The sequence below is a fragment of the Mytilus galloprovincialis genome, chromosome 10 (genome assembly GCF_965363235.1).
Source record: "Mytilus galloprovincialis chromosome 10, xbMytGall1.hap1.1, whole genome shotgun sequence".
In the NCBI taxonomy this organism is placed as follows: Eukaryota; Metazoa; Mollusca; class Bivalvia; order Mytilida; family Mytilidae; genus Mytilus; species Mytilus galloprovincialis.
This window is the reverse complement of record NC_134847.1, coordinates 61,675,187-61,696,557: the sequence shown is the minus strand read 5'-3', so window position 1 is coordinate 61,696,557 and position 21,371 is coordinate 61,675,187. Positions and strand designations below refer to the sequence as shown.

At 31.4% G+C, this 21,371-nt stretch overlaps 2 protein-coding genes across 2 annotated transcripts; one reads left to right on the top strand and one right to left on the bottom strand.

Annotated features, from left to right (window-relative positions):
• Positions 1 to 5,606: 5,606 nt before the first annotated feature.
• Positions 5,607 to 8,424, bottom strand: LOC143049545 (uncharacterized). The gene is made up of 4 exons (XM_076223150.1): positions 8,267 to 8,424; positions 7,331 to 7,429; positions 6,484 to 6,672; positions 5,607 to 6,060 (listed from the first exon to the last, which is right to left on the bottom strand). Exons 1-4 carry the CDS (start codon positions 8,422 to 8,424, stop codon positions 5,832 to 5,834), a joined length of 675 nt encoding a protein of 224 aa, XP_076079265.1. The 3' UTR covers positions 5,607 to 5,831.
• A 583-nt stretch (positions 8,425 to 9,007) lies between these two features.
• Positions 9,008 to 13,673, top strand: LOC143049544 (uncharacterized). Its single transcript, XM_076223149.1, has 5 exons — positions 9,008 to 9,064; positions 9,984 to 10,165; positions 10,666 to 10,791; positions 12,104 to 12,283; positions 13,337 to 13,673. Exons 1-5 carry the CDS (start codon positions 9,008 to 9,010, stop codon positions 13,542 to 13,544), a joined length of 753 nt encoding a protein of 250 aa, XP_076079264.1. The 3' UTR covers positions 13,545 to 13,673.
• Positions 13,674 to 21,371: the final 7,698 nt, after the last annotated feature.

Genomic DNA, 21,371 nt, shown 5'->3' with positions numbered 1-21,371 from the left:
TATACATTTCCCAACTCATATGGTATTCAAGAGCTTGCAGCTGGGAGTCAAACTAAAGAAAATCAGTATCTGAGGCCACGGATATGTCAAAGAACGTCTTGTCCTTATATAGAAAAAAATCTTTTATAATACATATGACGTTGCTCGGTACCTATACATACCATTGTGTTATTGTGCGAAGGTTAATTGTGAGTTATTGTCTTTCCATTTTGCTTATGTACTTTGTTTACTAGTAAATGTGTTTTAGGGTTTCTTTGTTGAAACATTAATTTGTTTTTCTAATGATTAAGATTGTATGACAAATTTAACTGGTATACCAAAACTTTTGACGTTTTTACCTATTATCATGATTATGTCTGTGGAAACAAGTCATTTCGTACCCTGACCATTTCATACCTCTGCCATTTCGTACCCAAATCTGCCATGTCGTACCCAACATTTACCATTTGGTACCAACGATAATATCCATTTCGTAACCTATGCGCAAAATGCATCTACCATTACGTACCTCATAGGCTTAATACATGTTATCATATTTTGAAAAATTTATCATGATTTTAAGTTTTTTTTTAAATATAATATATTAAATAAAATTATGCATTTAAACGTAACAATTTTATAAACACCGATGATTGGTTTGATTAAGCAGCACTTGGAAACTTCAATAGTTATAATTATGCTTTGTTTTTTTGCAGGATTTGATCTTAATTATTTGTTAAACTCGAAAAGTATGAGGTTAATTAACCAACAAAGACATAATTATTTGCTACTGTTTTTATAGTAATTAATAGTTGTATTTGTCAGGAAATGCAGTGAAAAGGGACACAAGCTGACTTTTACTCAAAAAGTAAGCCATGAGTCAAAGTGTTTGCATACGTATTTGCACCTTATATGACCAATCAAAGAACTTGCTATGGCTTTTTAATTAGAGAAATAACAGACAGTCAATAGATCACCTTGTCCGAAGATGATCGTACAAATAGTTTTACATATAGATCCTTGATGAGGTACGAAATGGCATGCATATACATGAGCTCCGAAATGGCATAGATATTAATCTTCCATGAGGTACGAAATGGCATACATATAAATCTTCCATGAGGTACGAAATGGTATTACATACTAACCTTTCATGAGGTACGATAAGGCAATACATATTAATCTTCCATGAGGAACGAAATGGTATTACATGTTAATATGCCATGAGGTACGAAATGGTCAAGGTACGACATGGTCAGGGTACGAAATTGTTTTTGCCAGGGTACGAAATGGGGGGTACAAAAAAGTTAGGATACGAAATGACTATAATTCATAAATGGTATATATATCGATTGTAAGGCCTATGTAACATAGACCATAACATTCTGCCTATTGCCGATGCCACACACAGACGTTTGTATTACAAATGGCATTTGGATGGGAAGTAAATTCTACCATTATAAGGCAAATTTGACCTTAGTTGGATCTGGTTATATTGTAAATCCTTTTTAGGTCATATAATAAATCATAAAAGGAAAGTCATTCATATTATCTACTGTCAGAAAATGAAATGATTTAAATCAAACTACAAGAAACCCACGAACTATCCCACAATTTAAACGGAAATACAGTGTGGACAATTTAGACCTCAAAAATATTGTAGTGAAGGGTACAGAAAATTTAATACACTGCATAATAAAATTACCGCCAACTTAGATATATAAAAGAGGGACGAAAGATACCAGAGGGACAGTCAAACCCATAAATCGAAAATAAACTGACAACGCCATGGCTAAAAATGAAAAAAATCAAACAGACAAACAATAGTACACATGACACAACATAGAAAACTAAAGAATATGCAACACAAACCCCACCAAAAACTAGGGGTGGTATCAGGTGTTACAGAAGAGGAAGCAAATCTTGCTCAACATGTGGCACCCGTCGTGTTTATAATTTTATACAACTTTAATTCCTCTATCATGGAGATTTGTTGTACATGAACAATATTCCTGGCATATAAAGGCTAATGCACCAAAATTTACCAATTAGATTTTCTTGTTTTTCACAAGTGGAAAATGGAGCTCCGACTCATATGTATTTATGAAGAGGTCGACAAGGAGAGGCGCACATTTCGTTCAAAAGGTATTATATTCACATGAAATCAGTTATAATAAGTTTGTTCGCGTGGCATTAGTTATAAAATGTGTGTTAGAGTGCAATCAGTATTCGGCAGTGATTTCACGTGAAATCATTAGCAAGCAGTGAGTTTATGTGCCTTAAGTATTCGGATTGATATGTCTGCAGTATTAAAGGAGTGTTTTTTGTGTTAAGTTACCATCAGTTAAAGACAAATCAGTAGTAGGCAGTGTGTTTAAGTGCCATCAGTTGTATGCCATGTATTCATATGTCATCGGTTACCGACAGTTTGATCAAGTGCCACAAATTATAGGCAGTGAGTTCACGTCCCATTTTAAATTAACTAGTGATTGCAACGAGTACTCGAGTACTCGGGTACTCGCGTGGAAGGTCGAGTACTCGAGTACAGTTTTAGTACTCGGATACTCGTTTGCCTTTGATAAATCTAGCTTATATTTATTTAGTTCTCTTCTGAATATCCTTCGTAATACTGAAATAATAATATCTAAACACAACGTAAATTCGTTTATCCTTCCTCCTTTATGTTATAGATTAGTCTCCGTTTTATCTATAATCGCAAAAAGTGATTAAGCAGTACTAGAATAGCCTGTTCCTTTCGAGAAGAGTTGTTCATGTGCAGGACTTGTAACAAAATTTAGAAATATCTTTCATCCGTAGTTGTGGGTACAAAAACAAAGTCAAAGTTCCCTGTGGTGAACCTTACGCAACTAATTAGAGACATTTGTAACGGTGTTTGTACACGGCGGAACACTTACATGAATAAATAACTAACAAGCCGTAACCTTAATATTATTTACATAATTAAGGTTTCCTTTTACAAAAGGGAAAGACCTTACTGTATTTCTTCTGTTTATTATTATTCTTCCGCCAAACTTTGACGAAGTTAGCAGCCTTAACCGTAAGACGTGTCGCTTTCATGTTCACACTTTGTATCGGTGTCATGAATACCTATCTGGAACTCACCCTGTGAGTCGAAATATTTTGTCGGTTCGGAGTAATCCCTCCGAAACCCAAAAACCTTGTTACCGTTCCAACACCGTAACCGTAATAGGTAGAAAAAAAAACAAAGGGTGAAATTTGTTCAGGACCAGACCCCGGTTCTTCGTCACATTTGGATCGAAAGGATTCAACGACTCATTGGTAGGGTTATGCCCCTATTAAAATTAACCGGTGTCGGTTGGCCACCCAAACTCAGAAACCGTAAGTCATAGACACCTAGGATCTTCACCATTCATCATCAATTCATGTGACTTTGAAAAATACCTCAAGGTCAAATGTGTATGTTGACCTTGACCTTTGACCTAACACCTTGTTACCGGATAATCTCAGAAACCATTATACTTACAGAAGTTTTGAATAGTGGAAAATGTTTGGGTCATTAAGGCGCAACTTTGTTACATTTTGACCGAAGAGATTTGACCTTTCTGTAAGGGGCATAACCCCTGATTTAGGTTTCTGAAAAGACAAAATCAGCTTTTACTATATAACCAAAGGTTCTAGACCCATGGTGTCTTCAGCAATGACATTGGGGACTAATGACCTTGCCAAAGGTCACAAGGTCAAAGGTCAAGGACATGTCCCAAATAGCGAATTATGTGTTTTTGACCTTATTTTAAGGTTTTTTAGTGTGTTTTAAATGTTTTTAAGGTTGACCTTGACCTTTGACCTTTCAACTTTTTAGACGATATCTCAAAAACGTTTAATCTTACAGAAATAGTAAACAGTGAAAAATGTTTAGGTGACTGAGGCACAACTTTTTTACATTTTGACCGAAAGGATTTGACATATTCTTAAGGGGCATAACCCCCGTTAACGGTTTCTGAAAAGGTAAAATTAGCTTTAACTCTTGAACGAAAAGTCCTAGACCCATGGGGTCTTTTACAATGACATTGTGGACCAATGACCTTCACAAAGGTTACAAGGTCAAAAGTCAAGGTCATGTCCAAATTATCGAATTTGTTGTTTTTGTCATTTTTTAACGGTTTTGTGTGTGTTTGAGAGCTTTTCAATGCATTCAACGCCAATTGGAACATGTACTTTACATTTCGAAAAGGAAAGACCTCTCATTTGTTCAAGAACAATTGACATTTTAATTACTATTTGTCTTTGTTTGTTAATCAAGACTTCTGAGTACACATGATTGGTCTGAGATCTATATTTAATGTTATAAGTTTTTCATTTTTGTTATATTTTATTATTGTTTAATTTATGATTAAATATCGTTTCAAATGAGTAATCTAAAGTCCAATTTCTTTTTGACAAATTATAAGACAAGTCGTTATATGAAAAGTTCTAACTCCACAGGAACAGCTTATACAGATTGTCTCTCAAGTTGTACTTTATGAACATATTGGTGGTTTTATTGGCATATTTCTGATGTGGTTCGTGAACACACAACCAATCATTGCTTTTATAATACGTTATTTTTTAGAAACGGTGGTGCGTAATTCCTTGTTTTATTAATACAAAATTTGACTAGCAATACACATTACATAGGATCAAGTTATATTTTGTAGTCGCACAGTTTGAGTTCTGCAACAATACGTAAGTCTTTCGTTAAGATGTCTAGCGATGTCAACTTATAATAATTAAGTTGTTAAGGGGTAATAAAAAAATATCACATCCCAACAATTTAAGAAACTTTTCACTGGACATTGAAGATTTATCCGAGAACTCGAGTACTTGAAAGTAAAATGACCGACTACACGAGTCTTATATTTCCGATCTTTTGACATCCCTAAAATAAACTCGTCATAGATAGCAGGATTGTAATTTTGTATTGTATTTGTAAAGTTGTTGTATAAATATTTTTTTATCTCGGTGTTCAAAAGTAATAAATCAATTGAGAAAAAAAATCCGGGTTACAGACAAAAACTGAGGACAACATATCAACTATAAGAGGAAAACAGAGGAACAACAGGAACACTGAAGTGCAACAAAAACAAACGCCAACACACATACAACGAACTATTTGATAATAAGTGCCATATTCCTGACTTGGTACAGGACATTCTAAGATAAAATATAGGGTTTAAGGTGGTACCTAACACTACAGGGAGATAACTCTGTAAAGTCAGCTTAATTACATTGTGCTGTAAAGGGAATATTAAGCTTCTCAATGATCAAAATTGGTCTTTGTCAAACTGCTAGATAACCAGTGGCATTTTTCTGACAAAGCGGTTGGTTCAAAATTTTTAAAATTTTTATATTTTAGTTAAAGGGTCAAAGTAAATACTTTGACAAAATTTTATGAAAATTAAAAAAGCCAAATTAATTTTAGTGAAAGTATTAGGTACCACCTTAACCTGGTTTAATGGCATTCCAAACCTCTCGCAAGACATGCTATCTATTCATTAATGGAAAATTAAATAAACTCATGACAAATAACTAATGTCAATTATTAACTAGTCTACACTAACACAAAGAGACTAAAGACTTGGATAAATAAAGTTATTGTTTTATTTTCACATAAGTCAATATAAAAAGAACATGACATAATGGATGATGATGAAATGAACAATATTACAAAAAACAACTTAAAATCACAGTCTGCATGGATTTAAATAAGAAAATCAAATTTGTTCAAATCTCTGAGGTTCAAAACTTTTTTTTTCTTTTTTCAGAATGGTTTTGATGATACCGTAAGATTTGAACTACAGCACGCCGGGAGGATAGTTCTTTAAAAAAACTAACTACAAAAACAAAGAATCAAAGAAACTGTTTACTTTTTGTTCCTTTGATTTCTTCGGTTTAACACATTCAAATCGACTTGCAGCACAGTTAGTGGGTAATTCAATGTCCACTTTCTGACATTGGTGTTCTTTAAATTCTGGACAAAATACGGCAACCCTACGTCTGATAAAGTTGTCTGGAACACACTTAAATGAACTAGTACTGCTTGCAAAAGTAGGTTTATCACTTCTGCAATAAAAAATAAATCATAAGTTATTTGGTGTATTTAAATAAGCAAGCTTTTAATCTTCAATTTTGATCAGAGATACAAAAGAATCGAAGAAGATGAGAATGAACCTATTCATTTGCCAATAAGTAAATTGGGATAAAGGTTTATAAAATAACAATTAAAGTATTAGAAACTGTTCACTTACTGTTCGTTGTGAGTCAAGGCTCCGTGTTCAAGACCGTATTTTGACTTATATTGGTTGACTTTTATAAATTGTGACTTGGATGGTGAGTTGTCTCATTGGCACTCACACCACAACTTTATATATCCATGTGAACAAGTTTGTCTTTTGGTACTACCACTACTACATTGTTGATAATAAATGATTTTTTTAAAGGCGGCGCCTGAGAAAGAAAACAGATGTGTGAAACATATCTACTTACTTGCAGTTCATGTAGTAAACTTTCTGTTCCCATGGACGTATAACATAACACTTGCTCCAACGTGACACCCTAGTTCTTTCGTCTACCATTTGCACATTTACAGCTGTAACATTAACATATTCGCCATCACAAACCTTCTCACATCTCCCTAATGTTTTTCCAAGCTCTCCGCCATCAATTGGACATTGCCTTTAAATAAAGGGGGACAAATATAAAATGTTATTTCAAGTAAAAGAATGGACTATAGGGTAAACTCATAGCAATATTATTTACTTTTCTGCATTTAACACATTGCGGTTAATGTTATGACACAATGTGGTTGAATATTGGGACCGTTTTGTAATAACACCAAGTTGTTGAATATTCGGACATTGTTGTTATAACACATTGAGACAAAATTATGATTTTGGTGTAAAACACTTCGTGGATGAATACTTGGACTGATTTCTAATAACACATTGATGATTGATGTTTTGACTTTGATGCAATGACACATTAACTAGTAATGAAGCTTTAACTTTTTTAACAAATGTTATTTAAAAGACATTCGTGTTATCTCCATCTTGGTGATAAAGATTCTATCGTCTTTACTTGTTATACATTTGTTTGTTTTTATGATTCATGATGAAAGTGAATCAGTAAAAGCTATTCGGACGCACGAAATTGATAAAATGTTCTTTCGTCGAATATTTGCTTACTATCAGACAGTTGGTTGTCATTTTTAGAACAACCAGATAATAATAATTACATCCAGTGTCTACTAAAACACCCAGTTTAGAAAAGTTTTTATTCCCTCGATAGTGACAATTGTCATAAAAATTATTTTCAAATATAAAGATAAACTTACTCATATTCAAGGGGAAGTTCTGGAGAGTATATTTTACATGAATCCTCAACGAAGGATAGAAGATCTCTGTCAGCTTGAAGGGCGCTTTCTATATGATCACTGAAATAAAAATTGCAACACAATGAAAAAGGTATACATTTTAGTTATAACAATATTCATCATAGTATAATACACTAGTAATTTGAAAATAAAAAAAAAAGAAGTCTCATCTATATGTTAATATAGTCATAATAATAGAATGTCTCGTCAGTGAGAAGTTCTTGTCGTGTAATTGTTTGAGAATATCCTTAATTTTGAAAAGTATGTGTATAACGTGTAATGCTCAATCATATACTTTTCATCTACAGATCTACAACATTAATCGTGTGCTTTTTTGTGAGAATACCTGGTAGGATATGTTGATCATCTGTGCATATGAATGAAAACTCAAACATATTAAGTGTACAAAATTGTACACGTAACGTAGATTTTATCCACTTACATCGTTTGAAATACATATATAAAATGCCAGCTGATATATATAATATATATATATATATATTCTAACACTGTTTGGTGTAATTTTCAGACTTAAATATATTTATCTATCTATATATGTATATGAAACTTGCATGGTTTATCTAATCTTTCTTAGTTTTAATTTAGTATGTTATCTTTCTCAGTTTAATTTTGTATTTAATCTTTCTAAGGTTTGATTGGTATTTGTCTTTTTGGTTTCTGTTTTTTTTTTAATTATTCAAAAGATGTGATATATCAAACAATATAAAGCAAATTCTTCAAAAGATTTTTCTACAAGAAAAAAATAAAGATAAATAACAAAATGACCGAATTCTTAATATCTTAATCAGAAATTCAATCAGGAACAATTTTCATATTTATGATTTAGAACGATGTATAGAACTCGCCAGAACAAAACTGGTTGAACAATGTACTTACTGGTTATACGGAAATCTTTTATCATCACATCCAAGATTATTTTTAAAGTTTCCATCACATATTCTGACCCTATCAGGCCAATGCATTTCTGGAGGATCCATACACTTGTAAGCGCCAGATACTCCCAATACCGCAAACCAAACAACAAAAATATGCATCTAGATAAAAGAAAAGTTTAGAATTGTTATAACAACAATTTGATTATATTTGTGGGTAAAGTCTTCGGATATAAAAGACATTAACTGAATAACTAGATATTTATACCATATTTATATATTACCAATCATCAAAAAGTTATTTCAATTCAATTAATTGTCATAGTTTGTGCAGCTTTACTGAACTGAGATATGATAAGTGAATGATAGTCTTTTCTTACCATGTTTAAATCGCTAGAACAACTGTATATTCTGAATAACTCACAATTTCGTTTCTTTTATGTATTTTAATGCAACGAGGAAAAGGATTCAAGAGCCAATCGCAACTCGTATGACTCTATTACGTCAAATATTCAAAACCATAATTAGCCACTTTAGTAGAAAACAAAAGATTAGTTTGCAATTCGAATGTTGTCAAAACATTCATATGATAATCATTGGTGAGACGTAACTTTTATTTAGTTAACATAGCCTTAAGACTTTTAAGTAATACATCAGTTTATAACGTACAAATAAAAGGACGAATCAAAAAACGATGTAAAAAAATCATAGAAGTTAATTTCCTCTTTTAAGCATATAAATATCCATGTTTTCTAGTTTAGAAATCAGATTTAATTTTGACTCAGAACAAGAATTTACAATGGTAAGATTAAATCTTAATTAATTTAAAAAGAATTTCTTATAATGAGTAAAAGTTTATGAACAACTATTAAAATATGACAAATTTGTCTAAATTTAAAGTTAAGGTCACAGTTAAAAGAAAAACAAATTTCCTATTTGGATAAAACTATTTTCTAAAGGAAAACTTTTTTCTATGGGAAATATTATGAATATATTGCTTTATTTGAAAGAAGTCTATATGAAAGTCTATAAATGGTAAGATTATGTAGATGTTTTAAGAAAACATTTATGAAATTTAATTAATATATTAAAAAGTTCTATAAGATTTTTAAATACATTTACACAATATATCGCTAAACAAATTAGCTTCATTAGGCATGCGCATCTCTCATGGTGAAATCGGATGCATGACAAAAAAGAAATTAAGCTTGAACTTCACAAAATTTGAGTTAAAGTTTAACATATTTATTGATGTTCTATAAAAATACATGTTTGTAGCTCAAACTACATAAAGCTGGAGTAAAAGTCTAACAGAATTTGGATATTCAATAAACTGTATGAATTTCTATAAATCAATTTTTATGATTTCAAGATTATTATTTAGAGTTGTTTTAAATTATTTTCATCTCTCTCATTGAGTTCATCAGGATCAAGAGTTCCTAACTGTTGCATCAGAAATCCCTCTCTCTTTTGTCATATATATATGTTTTCTCTGTTTTCACTTTTTTGCTAATAGAAGTTTGTTTATTTGAGCATCGTGTTTTTTCATTCATTTGAAGATATTAAAGCATAAATTGTTTGAATAAATAAACTATATAAGATGAAATGTATGATAAACTTTAAGCATATTATTCCTGTGAACAAAAACTATCATAAAATAGATAAAACTTAAGATAGCAGAAAAGAAGTTCCTTTAAAAACACGTATTATTTTTCTCTCAGGTTCCACTTCAACTTTATATTGCTGTCATAGCTGTGACGCTTGCTACTGCTCTCCCTAATCCGAAGAGTAACAAATGGCAGCTCTGTCAGAAATACGACTTGTTGTATAGACAATGTCTACCACCACAGGAATGGATTTGTGATAAGAGTAAGGTTCCAGAAACCTACGTTAGATATAACATGTAAGTACTCTTATTATACGAAATGTTATTAACAAGTAAACTCATCATAGATGCCATGGTTATGCAATAATTGAAAATATAATGGCAGCACTTACAAATTACATAAGATTCCGAGGTAATCATTGAGGTTTATCCAAAGTCCATTAAAACGTTGGTGATATGTTACAACAGAAAGTACAAAAAGTAAAGATCCAAGATCAGAATGAACACACATGCTTCACTTAATGCAAAAACAAATACAAATTTAAAAAAAAAACATTCACTAGATCCGATATTTCATAATTTTGTATAGTATTACAGTCATTGTGTTTTAATATGAAAATAAGTAGATTGTAGATTAGTCAAATTATGCTTCCATTTTATACTAAATAAATCATCTTACCGCTTCATACTAATTAAATCACCTTATCTCTACATACAGTTAAGGCTTATTGAACAGCCTTGAAATTACAGATGTGATTGACTTTTTCATGAAATATAAATAAAACTCTCTCTTACAGCCGTCAAGCAATGAAAGACTCAGATGGAAGTTTTGTGAATTACTTAAAACACAGCAAAGAATGCGACGGTGTTTCAAAACACGTTTTCTCTAAACAAAATGCAGTTGAGGATATCAGAGGATCTGGGTAAATAAATTTTAAAAATAGAAATTTCAATTAAGCACTGACGATTTTATAATGTTGTCTTGAGAAATGTCTTGAGACGGAACGGTCAGAGTGCATATTAATTGTTTTTGTTTCATTCAAAACCTATAGCATCTAAATGAGTTTTTTTTTTATGAACTCTTGTTCAATTTGGAGCTGATACAAATCTTTTACATCAACACATTTCAATGTTTGCTATCTTGTTGTTTTTTTAGAATGAAATAAATACTCACAATCACAAAATAGGGCTCAGATTTCTTTCTTTTTTTTAGAATAATGCAGAAATAATGATGCTAGTTTTAATTTTGAAGACGTTTTGTATCGATTTAATACTATTTGGTTTAAAATGAATATTTAAACAATCAATACTTACTTATGTTTTAAATGAATAATTAAACAATCAATACTTTCTTGTGTTTAAAATGAATAATTAAACAATCAATACTTACTTATGTTTAAAATGAAAAATTAAACAATAAATACTTATTTATGTTTAAAATGAAAAATTAAACAATCAATACTTACTTATGTTTAAAATGAAAAATTAAACAATCAATACTTACTTATGTTTAAAATGAAAAATTAAACAATCAATACTTACTTATGTTTAAAATGAAAAATTAAATAATCAATACATACTTATGTTTAAAAAAGATAAAGTAATGAATAGTTATGACCAATAATGAATATAAATAAACAGTAATGACTTTAAATATGACATGAACGTATGACATTATAAACTCATTTTGATAAGTTTATACTTTATAGTTTATGTTTGTTTTTCCGATAAGTTTATACTTTATAGTTTATGTTTGTTTTTCCGATAAGTTTATACTTTATAGTTTATGTTTGTTTTTCCGATAAGTTTATACTTTATAGTTTATGTTTGTTTTTCTGATAAGTTTATACTTTATGGTTTATGTTTGTTTTTCTACCTTGCTACATGTTGAGTATGAGTTTTTGATTTAGATCAAAGCAAATAAAAGGCATACATCGTAAGACATTTTACTCTGACCAACTAATATGTTACTTCTAATCATTTCACTTTTTACTTTTTTTTCTATAATCTTTTTTTTTTTTTTTTTTATTATTATTAGTATTTTAATATATTTAAAAAAAAAAACACATGACTGTTTGCAGTAATACTAGTAACATTTTACAGTAATTTTAACTTTACCATGTGTTAATATGTCTTAAAATACTCTTTTATTTCGTGATAAAAACTACACTAGAATAACGTCATATTGTCACAAAATGATTTAGATAAATATTTCAATGCATGTTTTCATTTCAGAATGACGAAAATGGCAAAGATCCATAAATTCCCTATGTGCAGGGAAGTACGCACACTGGTGACCCATATTTATAGATCCATCAACCAAATAATGACTGGTAAAAAACTAGGCGATGAAATTTGTGAAGTCGTTTTAGGCGACCGAGGAGTCCAAACTATTTATAAAGTGGAGTGTATAGGGTGAGTAGATATTTAGTCTCAAACATATCATAAAGTTATAAAAAAAAACGAGCACTATGATCAACCAAACTAAAGTAAAAATAGAAGAAAAGTATGCCTTGTTTAGAGTTTGGTTGCTGTCGTTCTAAAGTATAAGTAACGCTTCCTCTTATTCATGTGTTAATAATAAACGAATTAATACAGAAAATGAGAGAAAAAACGCTAAATATTTCTGAATTAAATGGCAACCAATCCAAATAAAAAGACATGCAACTGTAGTTAGGCCAAAATGATATATAGGCTAAACGTGACCATGTTACTGTAGCTGATCCTTACGATTCATATTTTTGGTAATCCCCTGGAATATAATGTGATTGTTGGTCTAGTTAATGAGTTGATTATTTTCATATTATAAACATACATATTTTCGCATGTTTAATGCAATGCCCCAACGTAGTATGCCTGTATCATGTTAGTCTATATCAACCATATTCCTTGTTGTTTGCACTTTATAACTAGGAGTCGAATGGAAGTGGTTGGTGATGTCTGTTGTATTGTCTATTACTTCGACAGTCCCTGATATCCTTATCAACGAATGATTAATGATCCCTCGATTCCCATACTATCCAATCTTGTCCCTTATAGCTTGTAATTAGTATATGTGTTTTCCCTAATCTACATGTATTGCTTTATCCTATTGTAAATGAATGAGACACATTAAGGTATGGGTAGGGTAAACGGAATAGATAATAAAGGGCCACAAATGCAGAAAACCGGGCAACAAATAGAAAAAAATAGGCCAACATATTAAGAATAGAGAATTATGAGTAAACACAATTGAAAAATGGGGGAAATTACAAAAACACAACACCTATCCAAACCCTCACATATGTCTACCGTTGAAGACTTGAGTTCGCTTTCATTATATACCTTGGGTTATTTGTATCATTTGATATTTGTTTCATTGGTTTGTAACCTGCATCCCATTTAACTTATTCCTAGAGAGTTATATATATTTTGTTCAATATGACGTTATTTTGTTACTTTAATTTGTTGTTACTTTTAATTTTACAGCCATAAGAGAACAACAAAATGCAGATTCCATTATGCACCACAAAAGGATTATTACTGTCGACCAACCAATTACGTCACCAGAACCATGGCAGTGTTATGCCCCAGTGACAATGGAAGAATAACTCTCCATGCCGAGAAGATCCCCACGGCATGTAGTTGTGTAAAGGTTGGATGTGACGATACATTCACACCAAAAAGAATTCTCTAAAGTGAAGGAACTGTATTAAGTCATTTACAAGGGCATGTGCAATATATTTCATCCTCATCATTTATGTGTATTGTATTTTATGTTTATGTCTACTAACAAATCCTAACAGAAGTATTTAATAAAAGTAGCTTTAAATTTTGTACTTCTATTATTTATTATAAAATGACAACAACCTTAACTATACAAATTAATTCTATGATGTTGTAGTAAAACAGATTTTACGAATCTTGTAGGTGTTTTGCATTGTTTGTTGATAAGTTGATAAACATTTACGGGTGCCACATGGGGAGCAGACTATGCCTACCCTTCTAGAGCACATAAGATCACATCCAGTTTTTGGTTAGGTTCTTGATTCTCAGTCTAAAGTTTCTATGCTGTGTTTTGAGCAATGTTGTTTGTGTGTTGCCGGTTTTGATTGTTAAACAATGTTTTTGAACTTCTGAAGATATCTTCAATATCTGTCACCTCTCTTGTACACACAACTTATTATAGTTTTAGTATATATAAAGGCAACAGTAGTATACCTCTGTTCGAAATTTACAAATTGATTGAGAAAAAAACCAAATTCGGGTTACAAACTAAAACTGAGGGAAACGCATCAAATATAAGAGGAAAACTACGACACAACAGAAACACAACATTAAATGTAACACAAACAGAAACGAACTATAATATGAACATTTGGCCATTTTCCTGACTTGGTACAGGACATTTAAAGAAAAAAATGGTGGGTTGAACCTGGTTTTGTGGCATGACAAACCTCCAACTTTAATGGCAATGTTACACTTCTGTCCTACATACAATTATGATAGTTAACACCAATCAAATGAATGTTTGTTCTATTTGTGGCAAATTGACAGGGCTTATATAACAATTATAGAATTTGCATGAGGTCGATATGAGAATATTTTTCCTATAGTAGTACATAAAACCCAGACTATGTCATCTGCCGATGTAACCTATATAGTGATATAATTTTATTATTATATTAGTATCTGACACCCTTTCCTACATACATTTTTTAATTTTAGGATGGACTGCCTTCTTTCTTATCAGTCCTTTTTATACATTTCTTACTTGTCTATATGCATGTTAAAATTTGAATACAAAATTTTGAAACTCTCTTACATCTAGACAATGAACACTTGCTCCGTTTTATTATGTTCTTGGTTTGAAACTCAACTGTAGTTCAAGCTCCTAGTTTAAACAGGTGCATAAACACTGTGGCGTGATTAAACATGTTTGTAAGCGCACAACCCTCCCTTAACCTGAGACAGTGATGTTACAGCAAACAGCTAGAATAAAACTTTGCGTTTTGACTTTAGATGTCAACAGTCAACGTGGAGTTCAATAGACTAGTTTCATAATGAAAATGAAATTAGTATTTTGGTATACAGGACTTAGTCATGTTAGTAAATATCTCGTTAATGTATGTATGAACAGTTGAGACTGATTAAATCTGGAGTAGACTTTTAAATTTAAGAGACAAAATAATTTGTTTACACCTTTTTTTCTAAAGATAGTGTTTCGTAAGTTAAAGAAGTCGCATGCAGGAAATATTTGTAATATGTTTTTATCTTTGTAAGGTGTTTTACATTATGGCCGTTGATATTTTCGTTTGAATTGTTTCATATTGGAGCCTTATAAATATGGCACGGTAAAGGGTTTTCTAAATATTGACAGTGGTATAAAAAAGAAGATGTGGTATGATTGCCAATGAGACAACTATCCACAAAAGACCAAAATGACACAGAAATTAACAACTATAGGTCACCGTACGGCCTTCAACAATGAGCAAAGCCCATACCGCATAGTCAGCTACAATAGGCCCCGATAAGACAATGTAAAACAATTCAAACGAGAAAACTAACGGCCTTATTTATGTAAAACAAATGAACGAAAAACAAATATGTAACACATAAACAAACGACAACCACTGAATTACAGGCTGTTGACTTGGGACAGGCACATACATAAATAATGTGGCGGGGTTAAACATGTTAGCGGGATCCCAACCCTCCCCCTAACCTGGGACTGTGGTATAACAGTACAACATAAGAACGAACTATAAAAAACTTGAAAAAGGCTTAACTCATCAGATAGACAAACATACAAGTAGACGTGGCCGGGTACTTAAACATCCCGACACAAAAAGACGCAATGAACAGATCTGAGAGTACTCACAGTTATCTGACAGCTAGTTCAAAGCCACTGACAACTAATAAAAAATCATGCATCTAAGACTAAACAATCAATTCGTACACATCCAACATCCAATGGATTTAGTGTAAAGACGTCATAAACAGCCAGAGAAAAACATGACCTTGTGCAATGCCAAGTTACAGGTATCGATAGATTGTAGATCCAAAAATATATATATATATATAACATACTAGTAATATTTAGTTAGCTTTTAATTTACTGATAACAAAATCAATATTTATACCAATAAAAACAATATTCAATGATCTTACTACAGTGTTGAATAGGTAACCTTTTAGAATAAGTTTATTTAAAGGAGCGACAAGTTTACATGGATCATTTTTAAATTTTCGGGCACGGTTAACAACGTAAAAATGAGGATGTGCTATCCCGTTTGAAATAAGTTTTCTACAGGTACTACCAAACTTCAAAACCAAATCTTTATATCTATGGAAAAATTTAGTAAAGGTTTTAAGTAATTTATGGTAACGATATCCCTGGTTTAATAATTTACCAGTAATACATAGGTTGCGTTCGTTAAAATCAAAAACGTCACAACAGACACAGGCATAGCGAATAAGTTGTGAAATATAAACACCGTAAGATGGTGCCAAAGGAACATCAACATCTAAAAATGGAAAATTAACAATATGGAACGAAAAATCGTCTCTTTTGTCGTAAATTTTAGTGTGGAGTTTCCCGTTTAAAACCGAAATATCTAAATCCAGGAAAGGACAGTTATTACCGAATAAATTTGATTTATTTAAAGTAAGTTCCTTGGGGTAAATTTCAGCAGTATATTGAGAAAATTCTTGATTATTTAAAGAAAAAATATCATCAAGATAACGGTAAGTGTTGTTGAATTTATCAATTAAATGCAATTTCGACGGGTCTTTACTGAGTTTAGTAATATAATTCGTAACAGTACAAAAGCAAGTCTGCTATTAAAGGGGCACAATTAGTTCCCATGGGGATACCTACAACCTGTCGATAAACTTTGTTGCCGAAACGTACATAAATATTATCAAGGAGAAAATTAACAGCTTCAATCATCTCATCACACCTCCAGTAAGTATATCTATCATATTTACCTTTCTCATTTGAGGAGAAGGCTTTAAATGAGTTTACCAAACGACCATTTAATTAAATAGGAAAACTTTTGTTTAATAAGATAGTGTGGAAGTGTAGTGTAAAGAGTAGAAAAAACAAAACTATTAACAGAATCAAAAGGACCATCAAAAGCACGTAATTTATCTAAAACATCCAAAGAATTTTTTACACTCCAAAAATGGTTTATACCACTATGTTCATATATTTCATTACAATAGTTTATGATAAGCTCTTTAATAGTAGTTAATGAACTAGTTAAGAGCATTGAAAGATTAGTTGTAGAACACTTACTAGAGGCCGAGATGAAACGATATTTAAATGGGTTTTTGTGGTAATCTTAAATTACTTAAATCCACGTCAATGTGGTTATTTCGAATAGTTTTCTCATTGTCAATAATACCAAATCCTTTCCATGATCGTTTGGACATACGCATAGGGCCTCGGTTTTTTTTCAAATTCACTCAATTCTTTGAGTCTTTTTTGTTTCTGCTTTTTTGTCTTCTGAATCGGTATATTGTGAAGTGTTTTAATAACTACTAGAACACACCAGTGATATCGCGAGAAAATATATAACTATGTTGTTGCCTCTTTTTAGCCTGGATTTTTAGTATTGGTATTGTCATCTGATAGAGTCATGCTGATTATAACATGCACAGTTTTCTCTGCTTTCAAAATCTTTCTGTTTGAACCCGTCGACCTGGAACTTATTAATTATTGGTAATATTAATTATTTGGAAAACAAAAGGGCCTCGAATGGAGTAATTTTTAATCAACAGCATTTAGGCTATTAGTTATAAATAAATTCTTTGATTCGCTGTTTTACATCATGCTGGCTAATAAATATATACGCCTTATTTTAAAACTAGATTTTTAGTATTCGTATTGTCATCTTATAAAGTCATACTGAGTTAAAATATTACAATAGGAAACAATGTGACAATGATTAAATTTAGTAGTGTTAACCCTGTGATTATGACCCGTGTATATAGCAAATCCTAAATACACCGTTTGGTGGTGCACCTGTCATATGCGGAACGTACAGATAAGGTAATATGTAACAGGTGAATATACTTTTAATATCGGTATCGGATTCGACCTGGAACTTGTTATTGGCAATAATAAGTATGTGGGAAACAAAACGGTCTTAAAGTGGTGTAATTTATAAATATCTTGGGGTGGTGTAATTTTTAATCAACACCATTGTCCTATATTAGCTATATTTAAAGTTGAGTTCTTTAATTTGTCGTTTCTACCCCATGACTGCCAACACATTGGTTGAACCTCGTTATTTTAGTATTGACGAAATGTAGTTAACTACACGACGTGGCTTATGCCTTTGGTTGACTTTTCTTATTTCAAACAACTTATTTGCGAGGTATCCAATCAAACAGTTATGTTTTATCCTAAACTTTTCCGTTTCCTTTCTCGTACTTTTGATGTGTTTCGTTCGGATTTATTTGTAATCCATATTTGTTTTCGCTAAATCGATTTAAGACTTTTGAACAGACGCTTACTACTGTTGCCTTTATTCATCATTATGTAAAACACAAAACACAAAACAGACCGCAAAACAGGAGTTTCAAGACGTATTAGATAAAAAAGCATCGTATATAATGAAATGTTCTAAACCATAAGAATATTACAATTAAAATGATCTTGCAATTTGCATGACAGGCTACCTTACTCTCCTTTCACAATGGATAATGATTTCGACTTACCTATCAAAGTATGTTAAATAATAAGGACAGAATGTCATTTTGAATACTTGGAATCTTTAAAGTACAATAGTAAGACGAATCTCAGGTTTGACTTTGTTAAACTTATGATATTGAATGATTAATTATTGAGATTTATAAATATCTTGAATTGTTAATGCTGTAAAGTGATATCATGCGTTCGTATATAATCACACCATCAGTATCATATACTCGTCCTTGGATAAGTTACATTGCAGGATTTTTTTGTATAATGACCCACTTGACAAATATTTTGGTAAAAAAAGAGAACTTAAGCTCAGCTGATATATTGTGTTTTATTCAGTTGCACTAAGTTAAGGTAGATCATAAGTATATACTTTTTGAGACAGAATTTTCTTATAATTTGCCAAAATGAAGATTTTACTATGCTTTTTTCAAAAATATTATAAAATGTATGGGTCACCGTGCTATTTTCCAAGCTATGAGTCGTTGAAAATTGCCTAAATTTGGTTAGATTGTTCATGAAAAAACACATTGGTGTGCATAAAAAAAATTCTATGAGATAAAGTTTTGAAATAAATTGTGAGAAGATAGGTTTCATTATATGTTTTAAGAAAAGAAAAAGAAAAAATGATGTCACCGAACTTGTTTTCTTGCTACAAGTGAAAATAAAAAAATTCTCTATTAGTCCAGTATAAATTTTTCACTAAAAGAGTTATCTCCCCTTAAATGACTCATTTATAAAAATGATTCTAAAAACCCAAAAAAAGGATATGTCGTTAAATATTTTTTATAATACAATAAATCACCAAGTTTTCTAAATATAAATAAACAGTCGAACCATTAAATTGCAACTCTGTCTCCAAATTTGCAGATTTTGGCAAATAACTAGACCGAATTTGTACTGGGATTGTACAATCCAAGATTGCGGTATACCATGAATCTACCTTAAATAAAATTGTTATGAACACACCATTGAGAATAAATATCGATTGGTATTTAATGTCAAGGGGCAAATTTAACATGCAAGTCAGGACGAAAACAAGTTAACAAGATATGAATATGAACACTCCATAGTACTAGACTAATATGCTAAAACATATTATTTAAAGTAAAAGTTTACAGGAATATTTGTCATCATTTATATATACCTTATTCCGCGAGTCGACCAGTCTTCGCTCTTATTCATGAATGAAACATGCTAAACGGAGAAGCAGTTGATACTATTTCTAGTCTTTGGAAATACTTAGCCAGGGTCAAACCAACGACCTCTCGCATCATGCTACGACGAGATGACAAAGAAGGTTCAAATGTAAAGAGAATCTGATAAAAAATATGATGACCAAATCAATATAAAATATTGTTCCTAGTACCATGTTTATATCTCACGGACTATTATCTGTGGTCTTGATAAAGAGAAAGCTGGATACAAGTTTTATGAGTGTCTAATAAGATTAAAACATTACTAAATAACAAAAAAAATGATCTCCGGGATAGATTTGGAAAAAGAGAAGTCCATAAAACGTACCAAAATCGAAGGCTTGATTACATCAACGAACAGAACAAATAAAAAACAGACGTCTTCTCTCTGGACCGGTTAAGGCACTTTGGTGGGTGTAACAAAGTTTAAAAGCTGGTATGACAGATGTAGGTTTATAGGTCCGTTATATTGATCACATTATTTAAGCAATCCAAACAGACACAATCATACATTAATAAGGCCGTTAGTTTTTCGCGTTTTTGCATTTGTGATTTCAGGTCCTTTTATATCTGATTTTGCCACATTGGCTTTGCTCATTGTTAAAGGCCGTACGGTGACTTATTGCTGGTAATTTCTGTGTCTCTTTTCGAGAGTTGTCTCCTTGGCAATCATACCACATCTTCTGTTTTATAAGTAATTAATGTGGCAATAAGTTATATGCACTAGCAAAAAATGTGCTAACATCTCAGATATACAACACAACTGACTTTAACGTTTAAAAATACAATCGAATCTGACAAAGACGCCAGCAAAATTGTTTTTGTAGTAGAAATACACCTCCGAAGAACTGACGGCTGTATTCAACCACAAGACAGAATCAGAATTTTACATACCCCTCCAGAAAAAGTTACTCTATTTCATTTTATTCTGATTATTGCCATTTTGATGTCTAAAACGTTCATTTAAATTTGAAGTGGCTGGAATGAAAAGTAAAGGCGCTAGCATGTTGCCACCGACACCAATATTTTACCATGTTGCATGGGTCATTCCAGTTTAGCTGATGAAATCAGAAGGTCGACTGCATTTTATAAGACCTCTCTTTGTCACTTACACTAAAAACATTTAACTGCTGATTACTCATTTTCCTTTTGTAATTTAAGGGTTTCATACATCGCTAATAGATACTGTAGATTAATTTGTTTTCATGGGTACCAATTCCGTGGATTAGGGAAAACTGTCATGTTCGTGGATATCTAATTTCGTGGTTTTACCGAAGTCTACTTACAAGCCAATGGAAAATTTATTATTCGTTGAACCTTTGATTTCGTCGTTCACCTTTAACCACGAAATCCACGAAAATTGGTATCCAACGAATAATTATGAATCCACAGTACTCGAAATTGGTTAACGTAAATTTTAATTATGTAATATTGCATTGCAATTAACAAGAACTATAATGCTATAAAAACTATTACAACTTATATTAAATCTTCTCCATACATATATATGATGACAGCAAACACATATATGAAAAAGATTTATTTTAAAACAAAGGAAAAAGTGTGTTCATATTTATGAAATCATTCACAGGAGAATTCTTTGGTTGTAATATAGTTA